Genomic DNA, 27547 nt, shown 5'->3' on the forward strand with positions numbered 1-27547 from the left:
TCATCATACTGCTTATATCCACTGACTTCTCTGGACTCCAAGCACCACAAGGGTAGAGACTCTCTTAATCTTCTCTGTAACCTCAGCACAGTGGCCAGCACATATGTGTGCTTAAGAAATAATAAATACAATAAATTTGTAGCTGGGTGCAGTGGCTCTTGCCTATAATCCCAGAACTTTGGGAGACTGAGGCAGGAGGAGTGCTTGAGCTCAGAAGTTTGAGAGCAGCCTGGGCAACATAGCAGGACCCCATCTCTACTAAAAATAAAAAAAAAATCAGCTAGGCATTGTAGCCCGTGCCTGTAGTCCCAGCTACTCGGGAGGCTGAGGCAGGAGGATCACTTGAGTCCAGGAGTTGAAGGCTGCAGTGAGCTATGATTGTGACACTGTACTGCCCCTGAGCAGCAGAGGGAGACCCTGTCTAAAAAAAGAAAGAAAGAAAGAAAGAAAGAAAGAAAGAAAGAAAGAAAGAAAGAAAGAAAGAAACAGAAAGAATGAATGGGTGATTGAAGTTTTACCTGTTTATTTGTAAACTTAAATTTGGACAAGTTACCCGGAAGTGTAGACCAGTAATGTGTTAACACATGAACCTAAATGAGTTATCTGGTTGACTCCTTTATAGGAGCAGGAACAGGGTGGTGGTGAGTTAGCATGGCCCAGCAAGCTGGTTTGGGGGCAGGTAGGCAGAACAGGCTGGCTGGCTTTCAGCCCTGGCTGAGGCAGGTTTGAAAGAGCAAAGGTGAATGGCCTAGATTGTATTATTCTTATTCTTATTTTCCCAGTACTGCCCTTGGGTGAAAAGTGGGAGAAAGTAAGAAGTGTTTAGGGAACAGCAATTAGCCTTTTGGATTTTCTTGACTAGATTGTGGAAATTGAGCAGATGCAAACCATATAGAGGTTAGATGGGCCTGGATGATTGCTGGGGAGCTTTGGAAACACAGCCATGTGACAAGGTTACATGTAGACATGTCCATCTTAGGAACGCATAGTAGTCTGTCCAAGAAAAAGCCATTTGATATTAGTGGGGTGTTTTGTATATTTGCACAGAAAACTTGCTCATTTATCGAGGTTCTTAAAGCACTCAGTTATTTGCCTAAGGAAGATGCCTTTTCACATAAACAACGGTCTACCTGGTGTCAGAATTTCTCAACAGATAAGACACCCTTGTGCTCAGGAAGTAACTTCTGCAGGCAGATAGCACACCAAACTTTTATTGTTAATATGGGAAGAAAGGCATGCATCAGAATAACAGGAAAACCTGCTCTTGTGTGTTGGCACCTGAGGAGGGGGAGGGGACACCATTTTTATCAGGCACACTGAAAGCAGCCGTTCATTCTTGCAAGATGGACTGTTCTAGATTTTGTTGCTTTCATGTGAAATTTTTGGTACACAATTTAAGTAAGTTTTTGGCACAATTTAAGTAAAACCCAGGATTATTTCAGACAGTTAGAAATGAACAATAACATGTTTATCATTAGAATCAGACTCTCTTTGTCATATTTCATAGGGTTTAGCACTCGTCTGTTAATACCCATCTCACTAAATGTCTCCATTCATAACATAGGTTTTCTTCCCCTGGGTGAAGGGATGGGGAGGAGTGAATCTTTTTCTAATTTCTTTTTCTTCCATCATGTTTATATGTATAAAATTTCACAGACCAACATTTTCTAGAACCTCTGTATTCGCGGAACAAGTTCCTTTAAATACAAAGATTTCTAAGTGACATTTTGACTTCTGATTTACATGGAATCTTAATAAGTTATGCCAAATAAACTCTTAAATTATACTGAGTAAGAAGTCTGATTAAGAAGTTTTTCTTCTCAAAAGGAAAATAAGTATTTTCAATTCTTTTTAAAATATGTTTTTGTGTTTGGCAGTGCCTTGGTCTCACGGCAGTAAAGAGATTAAGTAAAATGCTAACTTGTAGTAACTCTGTATTTGTAAATTTCTTACCCTAAAAACTAATACAGAGATAATTCCTGAGAAACCTCATTTCCCTGGCAAGTCAATAGCTTACTTTGCTTCTTGTTATTTGCTTTTAACAGTGACAGGGATTTTTATTCTTTTTTTTCCTTTTCTTTAATTTGCAGAGTCAATTAAACTGCTTAACCAAATAGATCTTAATAGTGTTGATAGATTCTTATTATATTCCTGTCATAATTATTTTTTAAAACTGGCAGGAAGACTTCAGTATTCAACATCATTTACGACCTCAGTGAATGGTCATGTAAATGGACAATTTGCAGAAATTCCAGCTGGGGTTAACCTTAGAACAGGGTTGTTCCAATATAAAGCTGCTGGCTTCATTTACATTATTATGGATTTCTGTTTGTTTTCTTTTTACTTTTGGGCAGGCTTCCCCTGAGAAGTTTAGATGGACGATTTAAGGGAGGTGTGTTTTTAGGAGGACTTAGTGGTGATATTGGAAAAGTCTTAGTGAAATGACGGCCGAGGTCATTATAACATGGCCTTGAGTCTCATAACTCGGGAGGAAGTAGGTAGGAGGTGGTGGCAGAAAGGCAAAGATACTGAGGTGTTTCTAACACGAGCACAGGAATATGAGGCAATAATAGAACATTACTAAAGTTCTCCTCTAGAATGAGTCATTGACAAATATAATTTGAGGCTTTAGGCAGCCCCAAGAAAATATCAATTTCTATGATTTTTATAAACTTACACTTTGGAACGGTTGGCAAATTGATAGACAATGAATAAACGCATTTAGAATTCAAAGTTGACATTCATATTATGGCCTCAATTTAGCTAGGTGAGATATTTAGTGACACTTGGATGTCTTTCCAAGGGTCAGATTTGTTAAAACATTATGCTAAAACAATTTGAGAGATAACTTTAAGTATTCTAGGCTTAACTAGAAAGCAAATTTTGCATTACAGTTCAGGAGTAGATAGTAACTTTGCAAACCCAAATCAAGAAGTCTAACCACATTAAAGAAATGGATTTTGTTGTAAAACTAAAATGATTACATACTGTATTTCTTAACTTAATGAGGGAGAAATGTACCTCTGGTCTAATAAGCTCCATATTGTTAAATGTCAATGTTAGCATCTCTCTTCATCAGTGTTATCCAAAATTTAATGCTAATATTATTTTACTGAATCTGTGAAGAGATTGTACTATTTTTCTTTTCTTTCTTTCTATTTTTGGAGGTTGGGGTGTGTGGAGGGATGGTGTTTCAAAGTTTGGTGTTGAGATTGTATGTATTTCCAAAGAGTAATACTGAAATAGGTTGTGAAATTATAACCAGAGTTCTACATCCTCAACTCTTTATATTCAAGAAGTTTTGCCATTTCAAAGAAAGATGAGAAGTTTAAAAAAAAAATTATGACAGGACTGTAGTAAGAGTCTATCAACACTATTAATATCTATTTGGGTAAACAGAGAGGCAGATACCTTTTCCCACTTGAACTATTTTTTGATCAGTATAAAGTATGATAAAATATGAAAAAAAGCAAAATTCAGGATACTTTTGTAGGTAGACACATCAGATATTATATAAAATTAGCTTAAATATTCAAACACTGTAAAATGAGAGGCAGATAGGATATCATCTCCAAAGAGGACATAGTGAAAACGATACTTTGAAATGACAAATAGTGAAATATGGGCATAACTTTTTCATATTAGAGAAACCTTATTGCCTAGACAAATGTAGTAGTAGTGTGTATTTTACTTCTAAGAATTTAGTGACTAAAGTACAGTGCCTTCCCCATCATGTTCTCATAATAAAAGCTCATATTCTGTGAACATTTTACACTTTTTTTGAGATGGAGTCTCCCTCTGGCACCCAGGCTGGAGTGCAGTTGCGCCATCTCGGCTCGCTGTAACCTCTGCCTGCTGAGTTCAAGCAATTCTCCTGCCTCAGCCTCCTGAGCAGCTGGGATTACAGGCACCTGCCACCACGCCCGGCTAATTTTTGTATTTTTAATAGAGACAGGCTTTCACCATGTTGGCCAGGCTGGTCTCAAACTCCTGACCTCAAGTAATCTGCTGGCCTCGGCCTCTCAAAGTGTTGAGATTACAGGCGTGAGCCACTGCGTCTGGCCCACACTTTTTAATTCTCTGATTTCGTGAAGAGTTCTTAACTCCCCCCAGCTAATGCTAAAAATGTGTCCTGGTTCTTACACAGGCACTGCTAGTAACGTGGCAACCTGAGCCTGTTCCCAGGCTCAATTCACAGGAGCCCATGTTCAGTGGTTATTTAATAGCTTTGAAATGCCATTCACCTGTGGCCCATTTCAAGTTTCCCATGATTCTTAGGAAGACCCTGGCCTCCATCTTGAAAACGGAAAATAAAAACAGCAGACCTCTGAAGGTCGAAGGGGAAGAAAAGCTGTATCGATTGTTGAGATCTGGCGACTTGTTTAAATTTCATCAGCCTCACTTCTATGAACTCTCAGGTAAGCACTCTATTGATTTGTAATTTTCCTGCAAACTTTATAAAGCAGAGGAAAATGGCCGACATAGCGAAGTGCTTGGTTAGAGTCCAAGCTGCAGTGTTGGTAATTAGCTCAGGGAGGGGGGAAAAAGGAGAGTCAGGCAGTTTGCTGGAAGCTTGAGTGCAAATTTGACAAGGCAAGGAAAATGGATTGCACTCCAGTGAGAGCTAGCTTAATACTTGAATTCAGAAAACTCCAGAGTTCCTCCTTGTTGAGTCCTGCAAATAAAGAGGAGGGTAAGAAAGAAGCGATTCTGAAAGGGGGGTCGGAGAGTAAACTGAAAATTTCCATGGAGATAGCCGTTTTTTTTTTTTTTTATGACTTTTTAAAGCCACTTTTAAGCTATTGCTTTCAGTTTACTTCAATGCACTCACTGAAGTAAGCTGAGAAAGAAATCTTTGATATGCCAGATCAACCAAAAGTTTTAAAATATTCTTTTGTGTCTCCATTTATAATGCAAATAGTAAGTTGGTGTTTTGGGTCCATTTCACCATGATCTCTGAAGTGGGTTAACATACACAGAATAAGGAAGTGGAGGGAGTCCCAAAGAGAGCACATCTTTGATAGTTCAATAATAATAAAAAAATGTATTTAGGTCTTTTCTAAATACCTTTCACCTCCTAAGAATATAAAACATGAGAGGAAGATCTAAGAAGAATAAATTGTGGTTTCCCTCTATGTTAGCTGAGTGACTAAAGATATCGTATTGTTCTATGAATTATCCACTACTTAAATATTCCTTAAGTCTAGCCTTTATGAGCTCATAAAAAAGACTTTGCTTATGTGTCTAGGAAAGCCAGTATCTTTATATGCTGTCAGAACTGAATTTAACATACTGTTTCAATATAACTTTGAAAACCAGCAGATATTTTGTTATAGGAAAGCAAGCTAGGCAAGCACCTTAAACCCATGTTTACATTTTAGTTTTATCAAACATAAACATTTCCTAGTTGGAATAGTTTTAAAAAGTGGTAATCTATGCTTGAGAATGATGGAAGGAGATGGAATTCTGGTTGAAATAGTATTGCCACTGTAGTGTTTTATTCATGAGAATCTCCAATCTTTTTTCATATATGCTAAAAAAGCCAAAATTAATTAATGTCAGAAACACAAATGAGGATTGGCAATGATCATCCATCCATGCTGGGGGAGGGAAGGCTGGGCATTCTGTATGGTATAAACTCCAGATTCCGCTTCCTCACTGAGCACCTCTGTAAAGCCTCCCGTGCATTTGGAAGCTTCAGAATTTCTTCTGGGCAACTAAAGTCAAATATAATTTTTGACAAATACCAACTCCTCCCTCAATGCAACCAAGAGCAATAATGTTTCAGGAAGCTCCAGCTGAAGTGTTAGTAATAACCATCAAATAAACAGAAGTTTTACCATCTTCTGTTTCATGATTGAGCTTTTTCAAATGTAAACAATTTATAGGGAAAAAAGTGGGCCATGTCGGATATGAGAAACAGAGAAAAGTTTGGTGGGAAAAATCAGAGGCATTCTTTATCAGGAGATAGAGTTAGGACATGCCTATGATTGCACACTGTTTGGGTAGATTCTTGTATTCATCCTTCCTCTCGGGTTATAAGTATCACTTTTTCTTCCCCTTCCTTCCCTTCTCATTCTCCCTTGGGCATGGGCATGACTTCTCTTACCTTTGCCTTTCTCTGGGACCTCAGTTGACAGCTCTGTCACACTCACCTTCTCTTCTGCCCAAGCTGCTCCCCCTACCCTTCTCCCACTTGGGCTTGCTGAGGAAACCACTGCTCCCCAGGCGCCCTGAGTGCCTCAGCTTTACCTAGGTACCTCCGGTGTATATTTCTTAATGGCTGTATTTTAGGAGCGAAAAAGTCTCCCAGTGACCCCCTTTCATTTGTTGTCTGACCTGAATTAAGCTGCAGAACTCTGATTAGAGACAAATCTTTCTTTTTCCACACTGTTGCTCTTTCTGCTGTCTCGTTTAACACAGCTGGTATAAAATGCTAGAACTATTTAGCATAACAAGACCTATTTGCAAAAATGATGAGAAAATACCATAAAAAAGGCCAGAAATATATCTCCTGTAGGAGATGCTATTGTTACCCTGCTTAGATACGCTTCAGTGGCTGGTACTTGCTTCCCCACTGCCTCCTGCCCAAGCTGCTTTGAGTGTGGCTGGTGACCTCATAGCTGCCTTCTTCCCTGGAGACTTGTCCTGTGGCCAATGACTGACAGGGATAGGGGTCAAGGTAGGGGGGAGCTGACAAAATGCCAGCCTCTTTACCTCAAGGTAGACCTAATGCTGTGGTGTGATTTGTGCTCCAGAACTTCCAGATCAACTGATGCTAGCCTCCAGCTGAGCCCACACTTGGTCAACATTCTTTCCCTCTCATCTCCTCCCCTTCTCCTTAGAACACTCCCTCAGTAAATCACTTGAACCAAAATTTTTACCTCGGGCCCTGTTTCTAAGGAATCTCACCCAAGACATATATATTTTTTTTAAATTAAAAACAAAACCTTGGAATTATTTGGCTAAATCTTAATATACATGAAGTGACCAAAGATGGAATTGGTGTTGATCCAAAACATTAGATTTGGCAAAAACGGCACAAAAACTTAAGATATTTCATAGCAAAACTTAACAACTAAAGAGATATTATCTTTTGCCTCATTAGAAAGGAATACTTTTTGAGGAGTTGCAAATATTTAAAATGTTATTAGCCTGGAGAAAATCCATGAGTAGGACTGCAGCAGTCTCCTTGTTACTTACATTATGACTGGTTTTATAGTTTCCAAAGTAAGTTTCAATTTCATGACCCTGAGTCAATCTCATGACAATAATGACAAACAGGGATACTTATTAGCTGCATTTTCCACATATCAAGATTTTGTCCCAGAAAGCTTAAATGGCTTGATTATGTCTCACAGTTATTAAGTACCTAGCCCGTAGTTGGTGCTCAAACCCAGGTTTCTGTGAGAAATATGAGGGAAGATTTGCTGATTAATTTAAACCAAATTCTTACCTTTATCATAGATGGAGTTTTCATAATTCTGTTATTAAGTCTATTAGGGTTGCACTTGTGATATACCTACTGATCTAGACTTAATCTTGGTCAAAGTTGTCATTTTCCTATTAAATGTGTGTATTAGTTATCCATTGTTGCATAACAAATTATCTTAAAACTTAGCAGTTTAAGACAACGAGCACTTATTATCTTATAATTTCTGTGGGTCCAGAATCAATAGGTAGTTTAAGTGCCTCTATCTCAAGGACTCTCACACAGCTACAATCAAGGTGTTGGCCAGGGCTGTGGTCTCATTTAAAGCCTTAGCTGAGGAGAGACTAGCTTCTAGCTCAGTCAGTCAGTTGTTAGAAGGATTTGATTCCCTGGGAGCTTTTGGACTGCAGGCTCCATTTCCTCACTGGTTACTGGCCAGAGGCCTTCCTCAGTTCCCTGGCATGTGACTCTTTCCATAGGACAGCTCACAGTATGGCAGCTGACATTCTACAGAGTGAGCAGGTGAAGGAAAGAAAGAAAAGGTAAGGTGGAATTCAAAGCGTTTTTGTTACTTGATCTTGGAAGTGGGAGCCCATCAATTTTGCTGTATTCTCTTGGTAAGAAGTGAGTCACTAGGTCCAGCCCACACTCAATGGGAGGGTATTACACATGGACATGCATACCAGGAGCCAGGGTGTCCTGGGAGCCATTTTAGAGGCTGCCTATTGCAGTGTGTCTCTTGGCTTCCTCATCTACAGGGCCCTGCAACTTGATCCAACCACTGTTTTCTGTATAAGGAAGTACTGGATTATTTTCAATATGTTAATTTCATGGGTTTAGGCATATGTGCTGTAGTTTAATGCGCTTCTCACTTGTTCTTCCTCCCACCCACTCTTCAATTTCTCTTCTCCTTTTGCTCTTCCTTTCTTGCTTCCTCTGTCCTCCTGCTTCTAACTCTACTCACTTCTCTTTCAAGCTCCCTGTTTTCTCTCTCCTCCCTTCTCATGCTCTCACGGTCACCTTCCTTTCAGAATCCAAATTCTCTGTGTCTGTTCCTGCTACCATGGCCCTTGTTGCTCCTCCATCTGCTCACAGGGACCATGGCCAACCGGCAATTTTAGATGCTGGCTCTTAAGTTTCTAAAGAAAATGATTCAATTCAACTCTTGGGTCTAGTCTTTCTACCAAGTTCCTCTAGGAAGATGACACCATGATGAAGTGAGACAAAGTGTTTTTTATAGAACATTGAAAATCCTGTTTTAGAAGGTGGGGGGAGGATTTTTTTTCTGTATTTCTCTATGCATAATGTCAGATCTGAATTATATCTAGTGTTGTCTTGTGTGTTTTATGTTAAATTATTTTAAAAGATAAGATGATGAGAATGATGATGATGATGCAGGCTAAAGTACACCATCATATCACTTATCTAAAATTAGTTGTTTAATCCTGATGGTAGTGACTGCAACTTTTATCTCTATTTCCAGTATCTAGAATCATCTGAATGAATAAATGAATGAATGAATGAAGCACTATAGCAGAACTAAGTAGATTGGATAGGTTGGCTATTTTAGCCATTGAAGGTAGAGTAGAAATGGTTTTCCCATATCTTATGTGAAATCCAGGGAAAATATTACTAGTATCTCTATTTGTATTTTTCAGCAATAGAAGATGCTGTCAAAGAAAGAAGACAAATTTGACCCAGCAGAGAGCACATTTCATATGTGGGATTAATGTGCAGTAATTAGCCTGTTTTGGTCTAGGATGACTGATAGTGATTCCATGGCCCATTTTCCTGATATTAGGCAAACGTTCTTGGGGCAAAAATGTGATGAGAATATGTTCAACTTGATGACATGTATGTTAAAGCTATTGGCACATACCAACCAATTTTATTGCATGACCTATTGCTAGAAAACATCAAAAGTGGAGGTCAAATCATTTGAAGAATAGTTGTTTAGTGAGTTAGAATGAATTAAGTCTTTAGTGAATGCTGGCATCAAATTCTGTCCTAGTTTGTTGCTTGTCATGCCCTATTCTCCATCTGGGATGCCCCAGGCACTCTTTTTGGGGACACTTGACCTACCAGTCATATTTCAGAAACTACTGATTTGGTGCTTGCTGATTGAGTTTAGACTCCAAGGAGTCCGATTGCTGGATTACATACAGACTAATGACCCATCAGTCGCTAAAGGCAAAAGCTTAAAGTGCACTAGTGAATTAAGCCATAGCATTGTCGGAAAGGAAGAATTTATTATGTCATTAAACTTGATTCAGTAAGTTTTGCTTCTTTAGATACACTTCACTGAGGGAAACGTAAGAAATTAATTAGAAACAAGTGTTATCGTTTTTCTTCCACTTTCTCAGGTAAAGGATATTCACGTGAAATTAAGAGACAGAGTATTTCATTGGGATGAAAAGAGAGCCATTAAAAGGAATAATAAATTGTGAAAACTGGGCATAACTGCCTAGCCAGCCATGTACTTGTAAGTTCAGAAACTGTGCGTCAGCTGGTAAACACAGAGGAAAACCAGGCTTGCCTAATTTGATGACACCCTGGGTGAAGTTTTCAGGACTTTGCATACAATCTCAGAGACTCATTGATATAAAGATGTCAGCAGTAATCATGGTTGATGCTTAGAATTTAATGTGAAACTTAGAATGGGCACAAAGTGGAGATCACAATAGAGATTTTCTGCTTCAAATTTAGGAATTATAATGATACACAGAATATTCTCTTAATGTGAAGATTACCATAAGACATAAAAATGTAAGCCATTTGTTGTTGAATCTTTCTACACATACCTCATGGTTGCTTTATAGCAATAGATAAAATGTTTATAAATGGTAACTTGAGGATAATTGAGAAAATTGTGGAGTGTACGTTTTGTAATTTATCAATCAGAGTACTCTGACAATCCTCTCAGGCATTCTAAAATGAATCTCTCTTATAGAGGTAAATGGTAAAAAAAAAAAAAAAAAAAGAATACATCATATCTATAGTGTCAGTTCTGATAATGGAGGTACTTTTAGTATTTATATTCTAGGGAACAAAGTATACTTTCTGTTAGTAATTATGCAGTGGGATTAAAGAACAGATACTGGTCATTGTTTTAACTGAATACATTCCATAGCATATGACTTATGTCAAATAAAAGAAAATGAACTACAAGGGAGGTCTGTGTCCAAGGGACTATTTTAGTTTCATTAGAATTCTGTCCTATCACAGGATATGCAATATTCTATGCTCCAGATGAACATAGAAACAAGAAGCAAAGCAGATTTTTTTTCTTTCATTCACTCCTAAAAGGTGATGGCTTTTTACAATTTTACAAAGTAAGGATTTTAAAGTCCATGTGATTTGGAATTTTCTCTTTTTTTCCTTCTTTCCTGCCTCCCTCTCACCCCATTTTCCTTTCTCCCTCCCACTCTCTTTCCTCCCCCCTCTTGCTTGCTCTCTCATGATGGAGTCACAAAGGTTATTTTTATTTTATTAGTAAAATTATTTTAATCTTGAACCATTACCAAGAATAACAGACCAAAACGTCTCCCCTTCTAGTTATTCAATATTCTTAGTAATACAAAGAATATATATAATATTAGCTTTTCCTTAGGATGTTCCCAAATTTAAGGTAAGACATAATTTGGGAGGAAAGAAAAGCTGAGGCGGAAAATTTGTCTGCTCTTGGTAGAGCTCCAATCTCCCCCAGAGATACTCCTTCACCCTCTCCCCAACCCCCCGCCCTGTGCCATAATTCCAGGATGAACATCTGGCTTGATTTCTGTGTCAACTGCTTCTTTGCCAAGAATAGAAGGTTATAAAAAGAGGTTACAGACCAAAGTTACCATGGCTGCCCACAGAGATTTCCTAAAGAACCACTAGGGCCTACTAGGGAGTGTCAAAAAGGAAAACAATTTCCACTCATAAATACCATTTAAACATCTTAATGTATTAGAGAAACTAGGTTTTAATTCATATGTTTACACTTGTGGTCTTTATACCTACCTCGCTGAATTTATCGTGGGGGTTAATTGCATAAATGCATATAAGCTCTTAGAAGAGTGCAGGGAAAACCACTCTATATTCTCTTTCTTTTTTCCCTTCTCCTTCCCTCCCTTCCTTCCTTTATTCTAAGTTCAGTGCTTCTCAAATTTTAATGTTCATAAGACTGATCTGGGGATCTTGTTAAAATGCGGATATTAAGCCAGTAGGTCTGGGGTGGGCTCCGAGATGCTGGATTTCTAACAAGCACCCAGGACACCTCACCCATGAATGGCAACCATTTAGGTAGTGACTTACCTGGTGGTTTAGTTACAACAGTGTCATTAAGTCTGTAAGGTTTCAGTTATGATTGGGTTATGGTTGTCTTTTACTAATGGTCTAGAGGCCTATGTACGAAAAGTTTCACAATATTATTTTATATGTTTCTTGACCGTAAACTCATTTGCAATCTTAAGGATTATGTGATGCAGCATAGGAATAACTGTAAGTGTAATCCATGATCTAAAGTCTACTCCATAACTCCTCCAACCCTCCAGGTGATTCTTATTATCCTTTGGGAACCATTGAGGTACTTGGGAGAAATGGGTGCTCTGTGAGAGTAAAAGTTTGTTTTGTAAATTCAAAAAACATATTCGGTTTTGGCAAATTCAAAAACATATCTGGTTTTATTAAAAGAAAGTGTTCACAGTGAAGCCTAATTGGTACCCCTCTGAGAAACCTCTTAAGGATTTTACTGCAGGGAAGGTATTTAGTGAGATCCAGGTGCTCTCCCTGATCAGCAATAGGTAGCTGCTGGAACATTGATTGCACTGTTATTCATCCTGGCACAAGCTGTGACCTGCCAACCAGTGTTGCCTGTACTGTTTATTTCAGGTACTTGGTTGTGAATATTATGCACAAGCCTTTTCCCGCTACAAGATTTTCATCCATTTTTCTTACTGTGTTGCACATATCCTTAGATATTAGTAGGAACTTATCACTCTGATTTAGCATCTTTTCTTGCATTGTACTTTGTCTTTCACTTGATTCTCTGTAGCCCCAGCTTGACTGTACTGGTTGCTAATATAGGGACAACTTAATTTGGAAAAGCAAACCAAATAAAACTTGTGAAACAACAGCATTTTTTGGTCTGATCCTGCCTCTCTAATGATCAATGACTATAGAGAAAATCCAGGTGGAAATTAAGATTTTAGAATGATTCCCTTCTGGAAAAACAAACAAGCAAACAAACTAGCATTGCAAAGATAAAGAGAAAAAAATCCAGCAGCTCTACTACCTTTTTTCTGAGTGTCATATCCTTAAATTTGCCTTAAGTATATTATTCTATGGCCATTCCCCCTACCAGCTAATTATTTCAAGTGACCATGATGGAGATACGGATTTTCTATCACCTGTGTATTTTTCACTATGCTAACAGCTCACTTATCCCGGGATGTGGATCAAATATAATCAGAAGATTGTCGTAAATAAGGAAGCAGCTACAATACATACGTCTCGTGCATGTAATAGACTTACGTACCTCATTCATTGACAGCAACCATAGACCTTCACTCATTAAGAGTTTAGTTTTCTAGCTTGGGTATCTGGTTTCCTGGCTAACATTATCGTAGCAGCAACAAGTTGGAAGAGAATAAAGATTGCTTTTAGAATAGCTTGCTTTATGAGTAACATGGCAGCTTCTGGGAAGGGAGAAGATTTTTTGAAAAGCCTGCAAAAAGACACAAAAATGGAAAAAGAAATTGTAATCTTAAGTATTTGCTCTGGAGGCAAATGGCTGGCTATATATCGGGGCTATATTACAATGCAGTTCAATCATTAATGGCCATAATAGTGTTCTAGAATAATTAAGACAGGCTAAACTTGTCCATGATTTATTCCTATTTTGGGAACTAGGACATTTACTATATAGTCTTAAAACACTTCTATACAAATTGTTTTTAAAATGTGATAGAGGATTTATTTTTTAAAGAAATAGATCTTTTTTTGATGCTGCCAGATAAATCAAGCATTAATGTGTTTTTAATTTAAATCTTTTTCAATATAAAGAATAGAATGGATTATGAGTGAAAGAAAGACGGTTAGAAGATTCAGTTCCATGAGCGTTTCAGTTTTTTATTTATATTCAAACTTTTGTGGAAAAGTAAATCTTATTCTTATTCTGGGAATGGAGTAAAATGGAATTAGGGAGGAATTCTGACTCAAAGTTGGAGTTTTCAAACCCACACATCAGCAAACCTGACAGGATTTGTGAGTTAATATTTATCCTGCACCTTGATACCTTCGGATGAAAAGTACTACGCAAATACCAAGCCCTGTAGACTCTGTGGAATTCTCAATCCTTACAATTTTCTAACAGCAAACCACCCAAGGGCTTGTTGGAGAGGTGGCTTCTTGTGCAGAATCACAACAGCATTGGTTTATGCTGGTGACAGTTCTTACCTGTTTTCTTTCTCAGACTATAGCTGAAGTTTTAGATCACCAGTGATGTAAACTATTTTTTTTCTTCAGAATATTTTGGCAGAAACTTCAGGTATGAATAGCCTGAGTAAAAAATTATTTGTAGTCAAGTCCCATGAATTCTATAAATAGAGTCTATACCACCTGGCATTGGTTACATAAAACTCAAGGTTTGGTCTTGCCGCTAGTGCCTGACTCTAGCAGTAGCTGCCTCTCTGCGGTGGGTCTCCGAGATGTGCACCAGGCCTTTCTTTACCTGTCGAGCTCAGGCAAGGGGAGGCTGCTCTAAAGAATCTTTATAAGCTGGTGCTATTATGGAAAGAGGTGTTTATTTATTTACTTTTTTTTTTGTTTAACTGGAAGATAATCCATAATATACAAACACAGCTCAGAAGGCAAAATAGTACAGAAGAAATCTTTCTTACTTCTGCAACAGTTGCATTAGTTATGGTCTATTATATGTTTTCAGAAATCCAGCATTTTAATGACCACAGTTCAACAGTTTAGGAAGTAGCCCGTCAAACACTGAAGCAGTGAATTTTGTTAGCTCTCTCATAGAAATAGGATGTAGAATTACCCACTTCAGTAAGTAAAAAATAAACTAATAACATTCTCTCTCTGTCTCTCTCTCACACACACACAGTCTTACACATTCACAAACATACTGGTTCTTGCCCCAAACTTCACGTAGAAAACAAAGTTTAAAATTCTTATGAGAAGGGACTAATTTTTTAAAAGTTAGATTAAGACAATAATGAGCTGATATTAATAAGTAATTGATAAGTTAATAGTGCTTGCATAGATACAGAGGTTTAAAGACTTTCCCAAAAATGTAAATACCAATTCCAACTGTGTCCCTGTTTCAGGCATTGTACTCTTCTCCCCACCCCATGTCAGAAACAGAATTATTTTCTCCTTCAGACAAAAAGAGTTTCTATACATGTGGTCAAAATACAAGAAACAGATATTGGGAAGCTTCAGGAAACCAGGAAGAATAATTGTTATAACAGTTAACCTAATGTGCAGTATATGGCAAATACTGCCCCAGTCTCCCCCTCACACCTCCTCATCCTGTCCCTCACCCCACCTGGAATCATAAACACAAATGCAGAGTATTTTTGTTGTCTTTGCTTTAGGGTACCCACAGATCATGATCCTTTTTCTGACTACAACTTTTGAAGTGTTTTACTTTCTCCCTGAAGATTTTTTTCCCCCAACACTATTTGCTTATAGAGCAGTTGGTCTTTCAGGCTGTACTCTATATTGTTGTCTCTGAATCTTTCTAACATTGCAGTGCTAGTTGCTGAAGCTTGGAGTTGCCCAGGTGGTAGTTATTAACTGACGTGTCATGGTTCACGGTGAACAAGCTAGGTCAACAAACTTGTTTTTCATCATGGCTGGTTTTAATTTGAAAGGAAGCTTGTTACCTATTTGATAATGCTTCACTGAAGTTCACCTATTTCAGGTAGATTAATAGCTTGTTCAGGGATGAGGAGCCCAGGGGCCCTGTTGTAACCATGTGCTGTAGGTTCAAGGTTCAAGCTTCAGAAAGTATAAAAGTCCTTGTTTTTCATCTACCTATTTGCCAGTGCATGCCTCAGTGAACTTTTATACTTGGTAACACTTGAACAATCACAGGTTTGGTACCTTATAGTCATATTAGAAGCTGTGTTATATAATTAAGAAAGAGATGTGCCCTGTTAGTACTTTCCAGATTGGAAGACTTTTCAATTTTGAAGAACATGGAGTTGGTGGGGGTTTAAAAATTATATATATATTCCTGATCATTCACTAGGAAAAAGATTAAACTCTCTCTAAGGTGAAATGTTAAATTCCAGACAAATTTATAAACACTATAGGTAAGTATTAGATTGAAGTAAATAGATGAGAAAAGGCTGTTCATGTCTGGGCCAATTCACAATGGTGACAGATCAATAATTCCTAAAAATGAATGTCTATAAAACACATTTATACTACATTTTAAAATTTGTAGTATTTACTGAAAAATTTTCTTCTTTTTAGAAAGGGGAGTTTTATCACATTTGTTTCCTTTAAGTCATTGATGCAATAGATCAGTGGGCATGAAAGGCATATCATCTGGCTCTATCCATCTGAAGAAGAAAAAAATTCAACCTTATAATGTGATTCTTATGAATTTCAATGTAGCTGAAGTTCCCACTCAGATTTTGCTCCTGAAGCATTTAAATTCAACTCTACTATTTGAAGATTAGACCACAATGGAAATATGATGTCTCTGTACTGAGAGCAGGTTGGCAGTCTTTTAAATTGATAGGTTTCTAAAGAAACTCTCCATTTAAAATAAGGAGCTGATATTTGGATCTCCTAACCAGTCTGAAATGTAGTTTACCTACATAGATTGGCTATCTAGGAGCTTGTAAACAAATTCATAAATTTGTCATGCTGATTATAGTGTTGGCAAACACAATGGCTGATCATGTTATAAATGTTTATCAACACCCGCACTCACCCACCTGCTAAGAGGTGCTACGCTTTAATGAAATTGTTTGAATATCAAGGCTGGTTGCTAAGATACAATGTTCTTGTTACCAGGGATGTGATGCTTGCAGATTTCTGTTATCAAATAATGATTAGAGATGTGCTAACCTCAAGGTGCTCAGTGCAGTGAAAGGTTTACTGAGCTACAAATTAGTAAACTGTCTGCTTGAGCAGGCACTGGCAGAAGAAACATGTGCCTCATCCATACACGACTGGCATTTTAAAAGAAGACAAGAGAGGACAGGGAGTGCGGCCATAAACGATGGATCCTTGAAAGTTTGCCATGGAAAGGTTTTACCTACTCCATTGCCCAGCATGATATATCTTTAGCCAGCTGGGGAATTTGTTGAAATCCATTGCAAATAACTCCTTTCTTATGAAAAATCTCTTCTTCACATTTCTGTTAATTGGTTGTTATGGAATTATTAACATTAAACGTGTCACATCTTTTCGTAAGAAATAAAAGTAAATAAAAGTATAATCCCACAGACTGGAAATGTATTTTAACACAAACACATTTTCAAAGATGACACCAGGTTTAAAAGACCTGTTGGTATAACTGTCATCTTTTGTGTGATGAATTCTGCCAATAATGATCATAAAATGTCATGTAATTTTTTATGTTGAGAATTTAGTCCTCCAGAAGATTTAATATATCAAATATCAATATGTGAGTGTTGGAATGTTTCTTTTTTGTTTTCATCTTATCTCAAATAGTACAATGGTGATGACTAAAGCCATATTGCCACGTTGGTCTGATAGTTCATCTCATTGAATTAGGACCTGAATTGCAGTATTACACTTATACTGGGAGACTTTGAACACAACACTTTCACAATGAAAAAAATCTATGTGATTTTATGACAGTCCCTGTAATTCCTGAGTGTTCTACTCATAACCAGTAATATTTCAGAAATGTGTGGGTAGCTATACTTCTAGTGTCATGTATAACTTTTGTTACTTTGTAAGAAATTTCAATTACTAGGATCACAGATCTAATGGTTAGTAAATTGACTCTTGAAAGTTCCCCTAATAAAAATGGAAATTGTAGGTATATTTTAAAAATGAAAGTGTTAAAATCGAATGATTTCTGCTGTAACATCTGGCCTTCCAGTAGATCATGAATCTTGGGAAGAGCGGAGACTGAGTCTGTTTTTGCTCATCACTGTCTGGTCATTCCCCAGAAGAATGCCTGCACAAAAGAGATGTCCTGTGAATGACTGAATGATACCTACCTCTAGGAAAATTTCACTGATATCCATAGCACATACTTGGGAGTTTTGTCAGCTAAACTCTCCTGCCTTTTTGTAGAGTATGAAAAGATCTGAAGGAAAATATGACACTGTTTTATCTTTATGAAATAGATTTTATATATGTCAATTTTATAGATAAGGAAATTGAAAGAATAAGCTAATGAATTTCACAATAGCACACAACCAAAGTAAGGCAAAGCTGGATGCAAAACTCAGGTCTTTTGCAAGTCTAGTCCTGTTTTCAGGAACCCCACCTGCCTTTCTGTTATTGTCAGAGCTGAGTGGAGAAGATGGGGCTAACAATTATGTAGCCATGGATGAGAACACATTTAAATTCAGCAAACATTGTGTATCTACTTGGTATCAAACATATAGGTAGTCATGTAAAAATTAAAAAGAAATAATTTATAAAGTCTTTGTCCATAAGAGGTTTTCAGTTTATTTGTGGAGATATCATAGGTTGACTTTAAAAGAACCAGTGGACCAAATATGAGTGCCAGGGAAAATACGTTTAGCCTGAACTCAGTGTGGGTGAGGTTAGGTGAAACCAGTTTAAAGGATAGGTATTTGGTTGAAAGATGTGACTCTGTTACCAGTGAGATCTAGCTTTGAATTCTTGTTCTCCCACACACTGGCTATGTAAATTCAGCCAAATTTCTTAACCCCTGAAAGCTTTTCTCTTTTTGTTACAGTTTTCTCATGGATCACATTAGGTCAGGCAGGTAACGTGCTTCACACATAGTAAGCAGTCAATACACGTAATTCATTTCTAAGACACACTCATTGTTTGTGCCTTACAGAATTGAGCTTTCTTACACTTTCTCTAGCCCCAAAATGACTTCTGAAGCTTAAGTTTCTCCTCTTTAATGAGATACTTCATTTGTTTTTATACTGTCGAAAATTGAGTTCGATGGAACAGATTCATATTTATTGATGAATACAAAAGAGACATTGTAAAAATATTCCCATGTTCTTCTTATCATATGACATTTACACTTCAAATAGATTTATGAGCTAGTGCGTGGTTAATTATAGCTATGCAGAGATGGATATGTAAGCATTGCCTGGGCGGGTTTGTGCTGTCATGGTGGGAATGACCAGAGCTGGGTGGGGTTATCTGAGAGAGACTTGTTCTTTGCCTACTCATGGAACACTTCTGAGGCTTTAATGAGAAGCTAGATCTAAATGTCAGAAGTGGATCCAAAGTCAAGATAATTCAAGTTACAATGTGACACCCTATTTCAAGGAAGAAGGAGTAAGCAAACAAACAACCCAACAAACATCTTAAAGTTTTCAGGACTATTGTGCTTGCCAGTGATGCCACATGTACTGACTTGTCTTGGAAATTAACCATTGTTGATTTTAGCAGCACATTTCTCTACTTTCTCTGATTTCTTGTTTTATCATAATTCAATGGTGTTTTCTTTCTTCTGGGCCTTCTCAGTGCTGTACTTGCAGAGTATTTTATCTTTTGTCTAAATAAGAACACTAAATATTTGGCCCACTGGCTCAGAAGCCAGTTTCTCTAAGCCAAAAATTGTCTCTACTGTCTAATTTTTAAGGCTATATTTTAAAATGCTTCTTATTCACTAGTGAGAAAATTACAAAATGCACTATTAAAAAAACATGAGGTTTGTGCCACTTAGAGAATGTATTCTATGCACCAAAACACCCATTGTTCATATTTAGAGATGCCCCTAAATATAGATGTACTGAACTACCTACATATAATTCAGATCATGTCAAAGCACAAACCCCTCTCAGTGTGGGGTAGTGTGGGCATTTTGTTATCTACAGCAGCTGTTGCCTCTTTTTGAGGGTAAAAAACCTACTCCTGTTTAAATTTATATTGCATTGAGCAAGTTGTATTGCTTGCGATTATATGTGGCTCAGCTGTGTCACGTGGCATGACCTGCTATAACCTGCCTTAATGCAGTCCACATGTTGTACTGAATGACACACATTAAAACATTCCACTTCTCCACGGAACTGTGTGAGCAGGTGATTTCTCTAAATGGCAGACACTCGCATGCTTGTATTTTAAACCTCCACCAGTTTAGCTAAAAATATCTTCAAAAGCCCACCCAAAACATTTCCCATGGTTATTTTTGCAAATCGTTGGGTGACTTACAAAGAGCAGGGAGGGATGCATAAGAGGAAGTTTTAAATTATTTACATAATTTGATAGAACGGTGCCTCCTTTAAAAAATCTACTTTGTGGAAGTCACAGAAAAGAACTTTACTTCACATAATCAGAGTCCTAGGGAGGGGACCCAGTCATATGATTATTAGCTTGCTGCTGCTTGGATTCCAGCAAGTTGATGATTATATTTCTCATCAAGCTAAATGTAAAAATAATGAAAAATTACTGTGTCCCAGCAAACAACCCTCATAGGAATGCACACTATTTTTACCAATATTTTTATCCCTCCTGTGTGAGAACAGAGGGCACCATTTGTCCTGAATTCACCTTGAAGTGTTTGGTCATCAGTGATAAAATTTTGTATTGAGCCACTGGTTCATTCGGTGACCAAAGGAACACATTGGTAGCACAATTTGGAGCAGAATTCTTCTTTGTTATTAAGCAAACTAACCTAAACGAGATCTAACATATATATAGTCCCGGTTTCTCCAGCATCATGCTCTTACCAAGTGAGGCAATTAGCCAGTTGTATGGCATGGAAAAGAGATCTGAGCACCGTAAGCAAGCATAAGTCTGGGAGTTGAGCATACTGCTCAAATCCCAGTTGTAGTTCCAGCATGTAGTAGCTGGGCAACCCGGTGCAAATCACTTAACCTCTCTGAGCTTTCTCCTCTTCTAAAAAATGAAACGATAACATTATGCATACTGTAGGATGGCTGTAAAGAGGAAGTTAGCTAAATTATGTGAAATGCCCTGTAGAATGCTTGATATATAGGAGGCATTCAAAGTGAGTTGCCATTAGCTTTGTTAAGTTCAAATACAGAAAGATAAAACCAACAACTCCTCTCAAGTAATCTGAGTAAAATAAATCTGCACATTTACAAGAGACTCCAAGATCTCCTTTGCTTCTTTTTTTCTAGACATGTTTGAGGCCCCAGTGTATCATTTAAGTCAGTTCTGGGCACTTATTTTCTGAGAAATCTTGTTTTGGGTTTTAGAGCCTTTGTTTTCATTTTCCTTTATTTTTATCTAAAGTATTTGAAAATGTGAAAGACCAGAAGACAAAGTGCTGCAGCAAAGAGAAGAAATAAAGCATTTGCTTACTTGAGACATTAATTTTCACGATGTAATGTATACAGTTTTAGCCTAGTGTTGCCAAGATCTCCAATACTGTTTGGCTCACTGAAGACAAAATACTAGGTTAATTGAGCCTATCAAGAAAGGTAATTATTTCTCAGTAGAGTACCTATTAATGATTAAGTAATTATCATTTGGAAAGTGCATTTGTACCAAGATATGTCCATATTGGGTGGGGCATAGATGTAACACAGCAAAAACACAAATCTGGTGGGTTGGATTTGGTTGATATTTAACATAAAGTTGAATGGGAAAATGGTTGCTGTATTGGAAAATTTACTCTTTGCCCCCCCAAAAAAATAAGATATAACTAACTTAACAGTTATGGTTCTTTCCTTCTAATAAGAGTATAAGAGTAAAGGTGATATAGAATGTTTTTCAGTCATTTCTGAGGCTGTAACTTTATCTTTATTACCAACCATTATTTTCTTGTGTGCAGATGAAGTTCACATCTTCTCTGCTCTTAGTAGTTTTCTTTTTTCCCTTTGACTTTTGGGGGACTTTTCTCAAGTTAAATATAAGGTTTTTCTGCTTTCTCTCCATATTTACATTTTCTTTGAGCTGCTTTTTGTTTTTTTTTTTTTGTTTGTTTGTTTGTTTTACCTTTTATATAGTATGTTTTAGAAACAAAATAGTTTACTGCACTTCATCTAATATGACAAAATTGGAACTAAGCAGCTGGCTTGGTAGCTGATTCATAGTAGATATTCAGTAACTTCATATTGAATGGATGAATGGATGAGAAAATGAAGCAGTGAATTAAGGAAAGCAGTATGAAAGAAAAATATGGTTTGTAATGAATGCTGTATGCCATTGTAATTGTTATATTTCTCACAGTTATTGTTATGCTGCTTTTTGAGTTTTTCTTGTGACATGCAGCCTTCCATTAATATATGTATTTCCTAGATTAATAATAAACCTGATAAAAGCCTTCACTTAAAAAATTTGAATTTTGCCGGGCATGGGAGCTCACTCCTGTAATCCCAGCACTTTGGGAGGCCGAGGAGAGTGGATTGCTTGAGCCCAGGAGTTCAAGACTAGCCTGGGCAACATGGTGAAACCCTGTCTCTATAAAAAATTAGCTGGCCCAGCACTTTGGGGGGACGAGGTGGGAGGATCACGAGGTCAGGAGTTCGAGACCAGTCTGGCTAACATGGTGAAACCCTGTCTCTACTAAAAGTACAAAAATTAGCCGGATATGGTGGCAGGCGGCTGTAATCCCACCTACATGGGAGGCTGAGGCAGGAAAATTGCTTGAACCCGGGAGGCGGAGGTTGCAGTGAGCCAAGATCACACCTCTGCACTCCAGCCTGTGCAGACAGGGCAAGACTCCATCTTGGGGGGGGGGGAAGGGGCGGAGAAATTAGCTGGGCATGGTGGTGCATGCCTGTAGTCCCAGCTACCTGGGAGGCTGAGGTGGGAGGATCACCTGAGCCCAGGAAGTCGAGTCTGCAGTGAGCCATGATCGTGCCACTGCATTGCAGATGGAGCAAGACCATATCTCAAAACAAACAAAACAAGAAGGAAAAGGAAAGACAGGATAGTTGGTGAGATGGAAGTGACTGGCCTGAGTTTTACAAGTAAACATGTTATTGTACTCCTGGAATGTTATGCACAGGTGGTAGTCTGAGTTTCATAATAGGGAACACTACGATTTTCACTAATAAATCACCTTTACAGAAGCACATGTGTTAAATATATGAGGGTAGGAGGTTGACAGTTTGGTTTGGGAAACTGGCTGTAATTTGAAAAGAGCTTCCTGTTAATGTCTATGTTTTATATAATACATCTACTAGACCTTATCAATGAAGTGGGAGACACAGAGGGGAGAATTGTTTTTGAAGGGGGAAACTTTGGTAAACCTGGCTACAAAAGTGCATGGCTACAATTATAATTTCTTTTTTTCAGAAATGCAATTTAAAATAAATAAGGATAAGCATTCTGTTTATGTATCATCTAGTCTGAGCCCTTTCTTTTACAGGTGAGGAGAGTGAGATGTAAGGATGTTCTACTACTTGCCCAAAATAGCACTAATAGTTTACGGCATAAAATGTCAACTGAGGTCTTTTGACTCCCAGTCCAGTGCAACTTTCAGTATGTGACATTTCCTCTCAGTTTATTATGAAATAGTCAAATGATAGCATTCTCAATAGCAAGGTAGCCTTTGTGCTATACTTATTACTTGTCAACACTGTGAAGAAGGAGGACTGGGAAATTAAAGGAAAACTAAAATAAAAGAATTTATAATGTGACTGAGATTGAAATAATACTCCAGTTAGAAAGCAGTACAAGAAAGGACGTACTCCAAACTAACTTATGTTCACAGAAACCAAATTGTGCAATTCACATTGAGAAAGGAAAGGGCTGGTGGGGAAGTGAGACTTAATGTAGAAAATGGCTTTTGAAGGGACAGTAATGTTTGCATAGTTGGGGAGGAAGAAGGATATCCAATTAGGGGGAAAAACCTGATGTGAAAGTATGTATACTGTAAATGGGCCTGTTGCACTGCTGGCTGGGCAGTAGCCAGGGGTTCGGAAAAGGGAAAACAGGTTTTGATGTGTAGAGACAAGTGAGATTGACCTGTGTGGTGTGTTGGGAAGATCATAGACTTCAGAGCCAGATACACCTGAGTTTAAAGCTGCATCCATCATTTAACAATTTGGCAACTTTGCACAAGTTACTAAACACTCTGAGCTTTGGTTTCCTCTTCTGTATAATGAACATAATACCCACAGAGCTGTGTCAAGATAACATATAAAGTGTTCAGAGGGCCTCCCGCATAATAGGGGAACAGTAAACATGCCTCTTTACCTTCTCCCTTCCATTGGTTTCTCTCTAATGCATGGCATACAGTTCTAAGAAATATATATCAAATATGAAATATATATTGAATAATATATATGAGATATATTAACAAATATATGTCAACTATATAAGATGAGACAGTCACTATATTGGTTCTGGGACTATTACAGAAACAGTGCAGAGAACTGTCCAAGATCAGAAGTATATTCTGTAGCAGCACTAAAGAGTGAGAATGACTGGGCCATCTAGCTAGAAGTATACAAGCTTCACCAAGTTAATTTTTGGTCCAAAGAACTAGACTAAGTGTTGTGGAGAGAGATGTTTGATTGATCTTTTATTTTAGCCAAAAATTATTTGCAGAGCATGACACAAGTACTTAGCCAAGATCTATCTGCAGAGCATGCCATAAGTACTACATTATGTATCCAGAAGGTGAAATTTAATGATTCCAAGTACATGGATTACTTTTATAGAATAGTCAGCTTTATGAGCACTTAACGTCTATGAAGTATATGTATGAGTATTCTGTGGTTGATATGCTAATTCTTGCTTCTTGCTAATTGGAAAAGTGTGCATAAGGACATATGAATTGTGGGAAGGGTCCTATTTACTCTCAAACTTTAAGGAACTTGTATAGAAAAACACTGATTCAATTCAAATGGATTATGGTAATGGGAACAGTTTTGGGTGAATTTTAGGTTTTCCATAATTCCACAAATTAGCCCAGTCTCTCTTTTTTGGCTGATCAATATCAGTCTGTATTTTATTGTCGACAGCAATTCTGTGGGAACAATCACTGCAAATACGCATTGGCCACATCATACCTAATTATAGGACAGTTTAAAGATTTTAAATGACACCTGTGGCTTGTTCATATATATAAAACAGTTTTCCCATGGATCTTGAAAATAGTAGGTTTTAGGTACTTTCACTCATTCTCATCCATGGCTGTGAACCTAGGATTTTTTATAAACCAGGGGCTATTATGGAATCCTCCCCCTATTTGGAATAATGAAAATATTTGAATGAATGTCATCAAATAGGTATCAGTGCAATTCTGCCTAACTGACTTCTTATATCAAAAGGCCTACATTTAACAAAGGTATAAATGCAACTTACTTAAAAAATATGAGAATTAAGCATTGTAAGAAAAGTAAATTAAAACAAGTTAAAATAATTTCAGTTTAGAAAACCTTAACATGGCGAGTTTCTTTTGTCCCTATAATTCAGTTTTCCCAACATTTTCTGTAACACATGAGTCCCTGAGGGTGAGGCATACCTGTCTGGAGTTCTTTTGGCTCTGTTCTGTGTATACATATTCCATACTTTCCAGAAGTTACAATGTGATTCTGTGTTTGATAATCTGGTATAATAGGCATTGTTGTGGTAAAGAGCTTTCCCTTTATGGAAAGTAATGAGACCACATTTGTTCCTTTTTCACTTTTTCATTTCGACGATGTAAATGCAGGTGGTGCCTGGTGTTCTTGGGGCCATCTCCCTCTGGCTTTATATGTCAAAGAAGTCATATCGGATTTCAGTGTCAACTTTTCAATTTTAATCAAATATTTTGACATTCAGGCACATGGCAGACATATCTTGTCTTTGCAGAGGTTGTTTTTTAAAATAGGGAAGAGGTGAACTGATGAGAAAAAGTGTAAAGAAAAAACATGTTAATAGAGGCACTATTGAAATTTATAATTTTTTTCTTTTAAGATTGTGCATGGTGATAATTCCTGATCATGAGGCAGAGAAGAAGTTTACCATTTTTTTGATTGCATACACTTTTTTTTTGCTCAGTAGTGTTTTTAAGATACACATTTTTCATGTTTTTTTCTTTTTCTCAAAACCCTCTGTATATATTTTCTCTTCGCTTTCTAATATATTTTCTACCAGACACCATATGGTTACTTCCCAGACTGTGGGCTTCACAATTTTATTTAGTTTACCTTTACTGCAAAATCATTATAATTAAGAAAAAAAAAAAAAAACTTAGGGATTTCCTGTGTCCCAGTAAAAGAAGGATCAGCTAGGCTGTGCTGTTTAGCAAAAACCTTCACAGTTCTCATGTCTTAAATTAAAAGGTTGGCTGGGCGTGGCGACTCATGCTTGTAATCCCAGCACTTTGGGAGGCCGAGGCAGACAGATCACGAGGTTAGGAGTTCGAGAGTAGCCTGGTCAACATGGTGCAACCCTGTCTCTACTAAAAATACAAAAATTAGCTAGGCGTGGTGGCGTGCCTGTAGTCCCAGCTACTCGGAGACTGAGGCAGAAGAATCGCTTGAACCCGGGAGGCAGAGGTTGCAGTGAGCTGAGATCATGCCACTGCACTCCAGCCTGGGCGACAGAGCGAGACTCTGTCTCAAAAAAGAAAAAGAAGAAGAAAAACAAAAACAAAAAACAAGGTTTTGTTGTCACTTACGCTCCTTGCCAGTCATAGATCAGCAGAGGTGTTCTGCTCATTGTAATCACTCAGGATCCCATACTCATCCTGAACATTTTCAGGCTTCCTACAAGAGGAAAAAAGAGAATTCTGAGAGGTTCTGAACTAGAAATTATATGGTCCACCCTATAAGTGGCACAGCTCATATTTACAACACGTTACACAGAACTACTCACATATTCCTGTATAACTCAGGAGATCCAGGAAGTACAGTTCTGCCATGTGCTTGGATCGAGGTGGGCTGGAACTGCATGAAGTGCTATAGCAGGGAGATTGCTGTGGTACCTTGATGTTAGTTAGAGGTCCTGAGTCTCAGATGGAAGCCTAGCGAGAGTCTTGGCTCTGTTCGGCAGCTCTGAAGATGACTGGCATCTGATAGAGTCTACCCTATAGCCAGTGAAGCTCCACCATGCCTTGCACTTGTGGTTTGAACTCCAAGCATGCAGTAGTGTTTTGGCACCATTCTAAGAGTGGAGATAGCATCACCTAATGATGTTAAACACAGGCTTTTGAGCTAGAGAGTCCTGGATTTGAAGCCTCAAATCTACCATTTACTGTCCAAGTCTTCTTTGGAGGGTTATCTAATTCTTTGAATATTAATTTCTTCATCTTTAAATTGGGGATAATTATAATATCAATAAATTATCATGTTTATTGTTCACTCCTTTCTCCATATTTACAAAAGTGTAAGCTTTATGAAGGCAGGGCTTTTTGTCTATTTTTGCCACTGATTAATTGCTAAGTTGTTAGAACATTGCCTAATACATAAAAGGTACTTAATTTTTGTTGAATAAATAAATAAAAGCAGAGGGTTTTTATGAGCATCAAATGAGGTCATATATCTGAAATCCATTACAGTGACTGGTACATATTTAGGGATCAATAGATAGTAGCTATTAGTTTTTACAATTCTGGAAGAAAATGAAGAGATAGGTTGAGGTTTGCAGATAATAGGAGAAATCTTTCCTAGGTCTGTTTATGGCAACATATATTGCAGGGAAAAGCCAAAGTTAAGTAAACTGTGTGGTGTGTTTGGAGGTCCAATTTGATTTCAAATTCAAGAAATATATTTGTATCCTAGAGAACTTCCAGAAATCTGGGACATTCTTGTGACTGGCATTGTTTTGCAACTGTCCGGCATAATTTGTTGCTTTTCTTGCTGTCAAGACAAACTGCAATAGAGTCGCATCGAGTTGAGACTTCTCCAAGGGCCATGGGGTTGACATCTGTATTCTCAGGTTTGATAACTTCTTCTTAAATCATCTGACCATCCATCTATCCATCCATTGAATTCAATATTCAGTAAATATTTATCAAATACCTACATTGTTCCAGGGAGTGAAACTTTCCTCCAAAGTTTCTTC

The 27547-nt window shown here is 37.6% G+C and overlaps 1 protein-coding gene across 18 annotated transcripts in view; it reads left to right on the plus strand.

Moving 5' to 3' along the window:
• The first annotated feature begins 4032 nt into the window (after positions 1-4032).
• LOC109025816 (uncharacterized) overlaps positions 4033-27547 on the plus strand; it is a 514558-nt gene continuing 491043 nt past the window's right edge. For 9 of the 18 annotated variants that reach the window (XR_010129569.1, XR_010129567.1, XR_010129568.1 and 6 more), the window contains exon 1: positions 4160-4418. Coding sequence is in view for 8 of the 18 variants with exons in the window: in XM_055380158.2 (XP_055236133.1) it covers positions 4205-4418 (214 nt within the window). In the remaining 10 variants the exon portion in view is untranslated. Of the gene's footprint in view, positions 4419-27547 lie in introns of all 18 variants that reach the window. The other 9 variants (XR_008677684.2, XM_055380150.1, XM_055380153.1 and 6 more) reach the window with 5 other exon arrangements.

Source organism: Gorilla gorilla, chromosome 11, assembly GCF_029281585.2.
Source record: "Gorilla gorilla gorilla isolate KB3781 chromosome 11, NHGRI_mGorGor1-v2.1_pri, whole genome shotgun sequence".
Taxonomy (NCBI): Eukaryota; Metazoa; Chordata; class Mammalia; order Primates; family Hominidae; genus Gorilla; species Gorilla gorilla.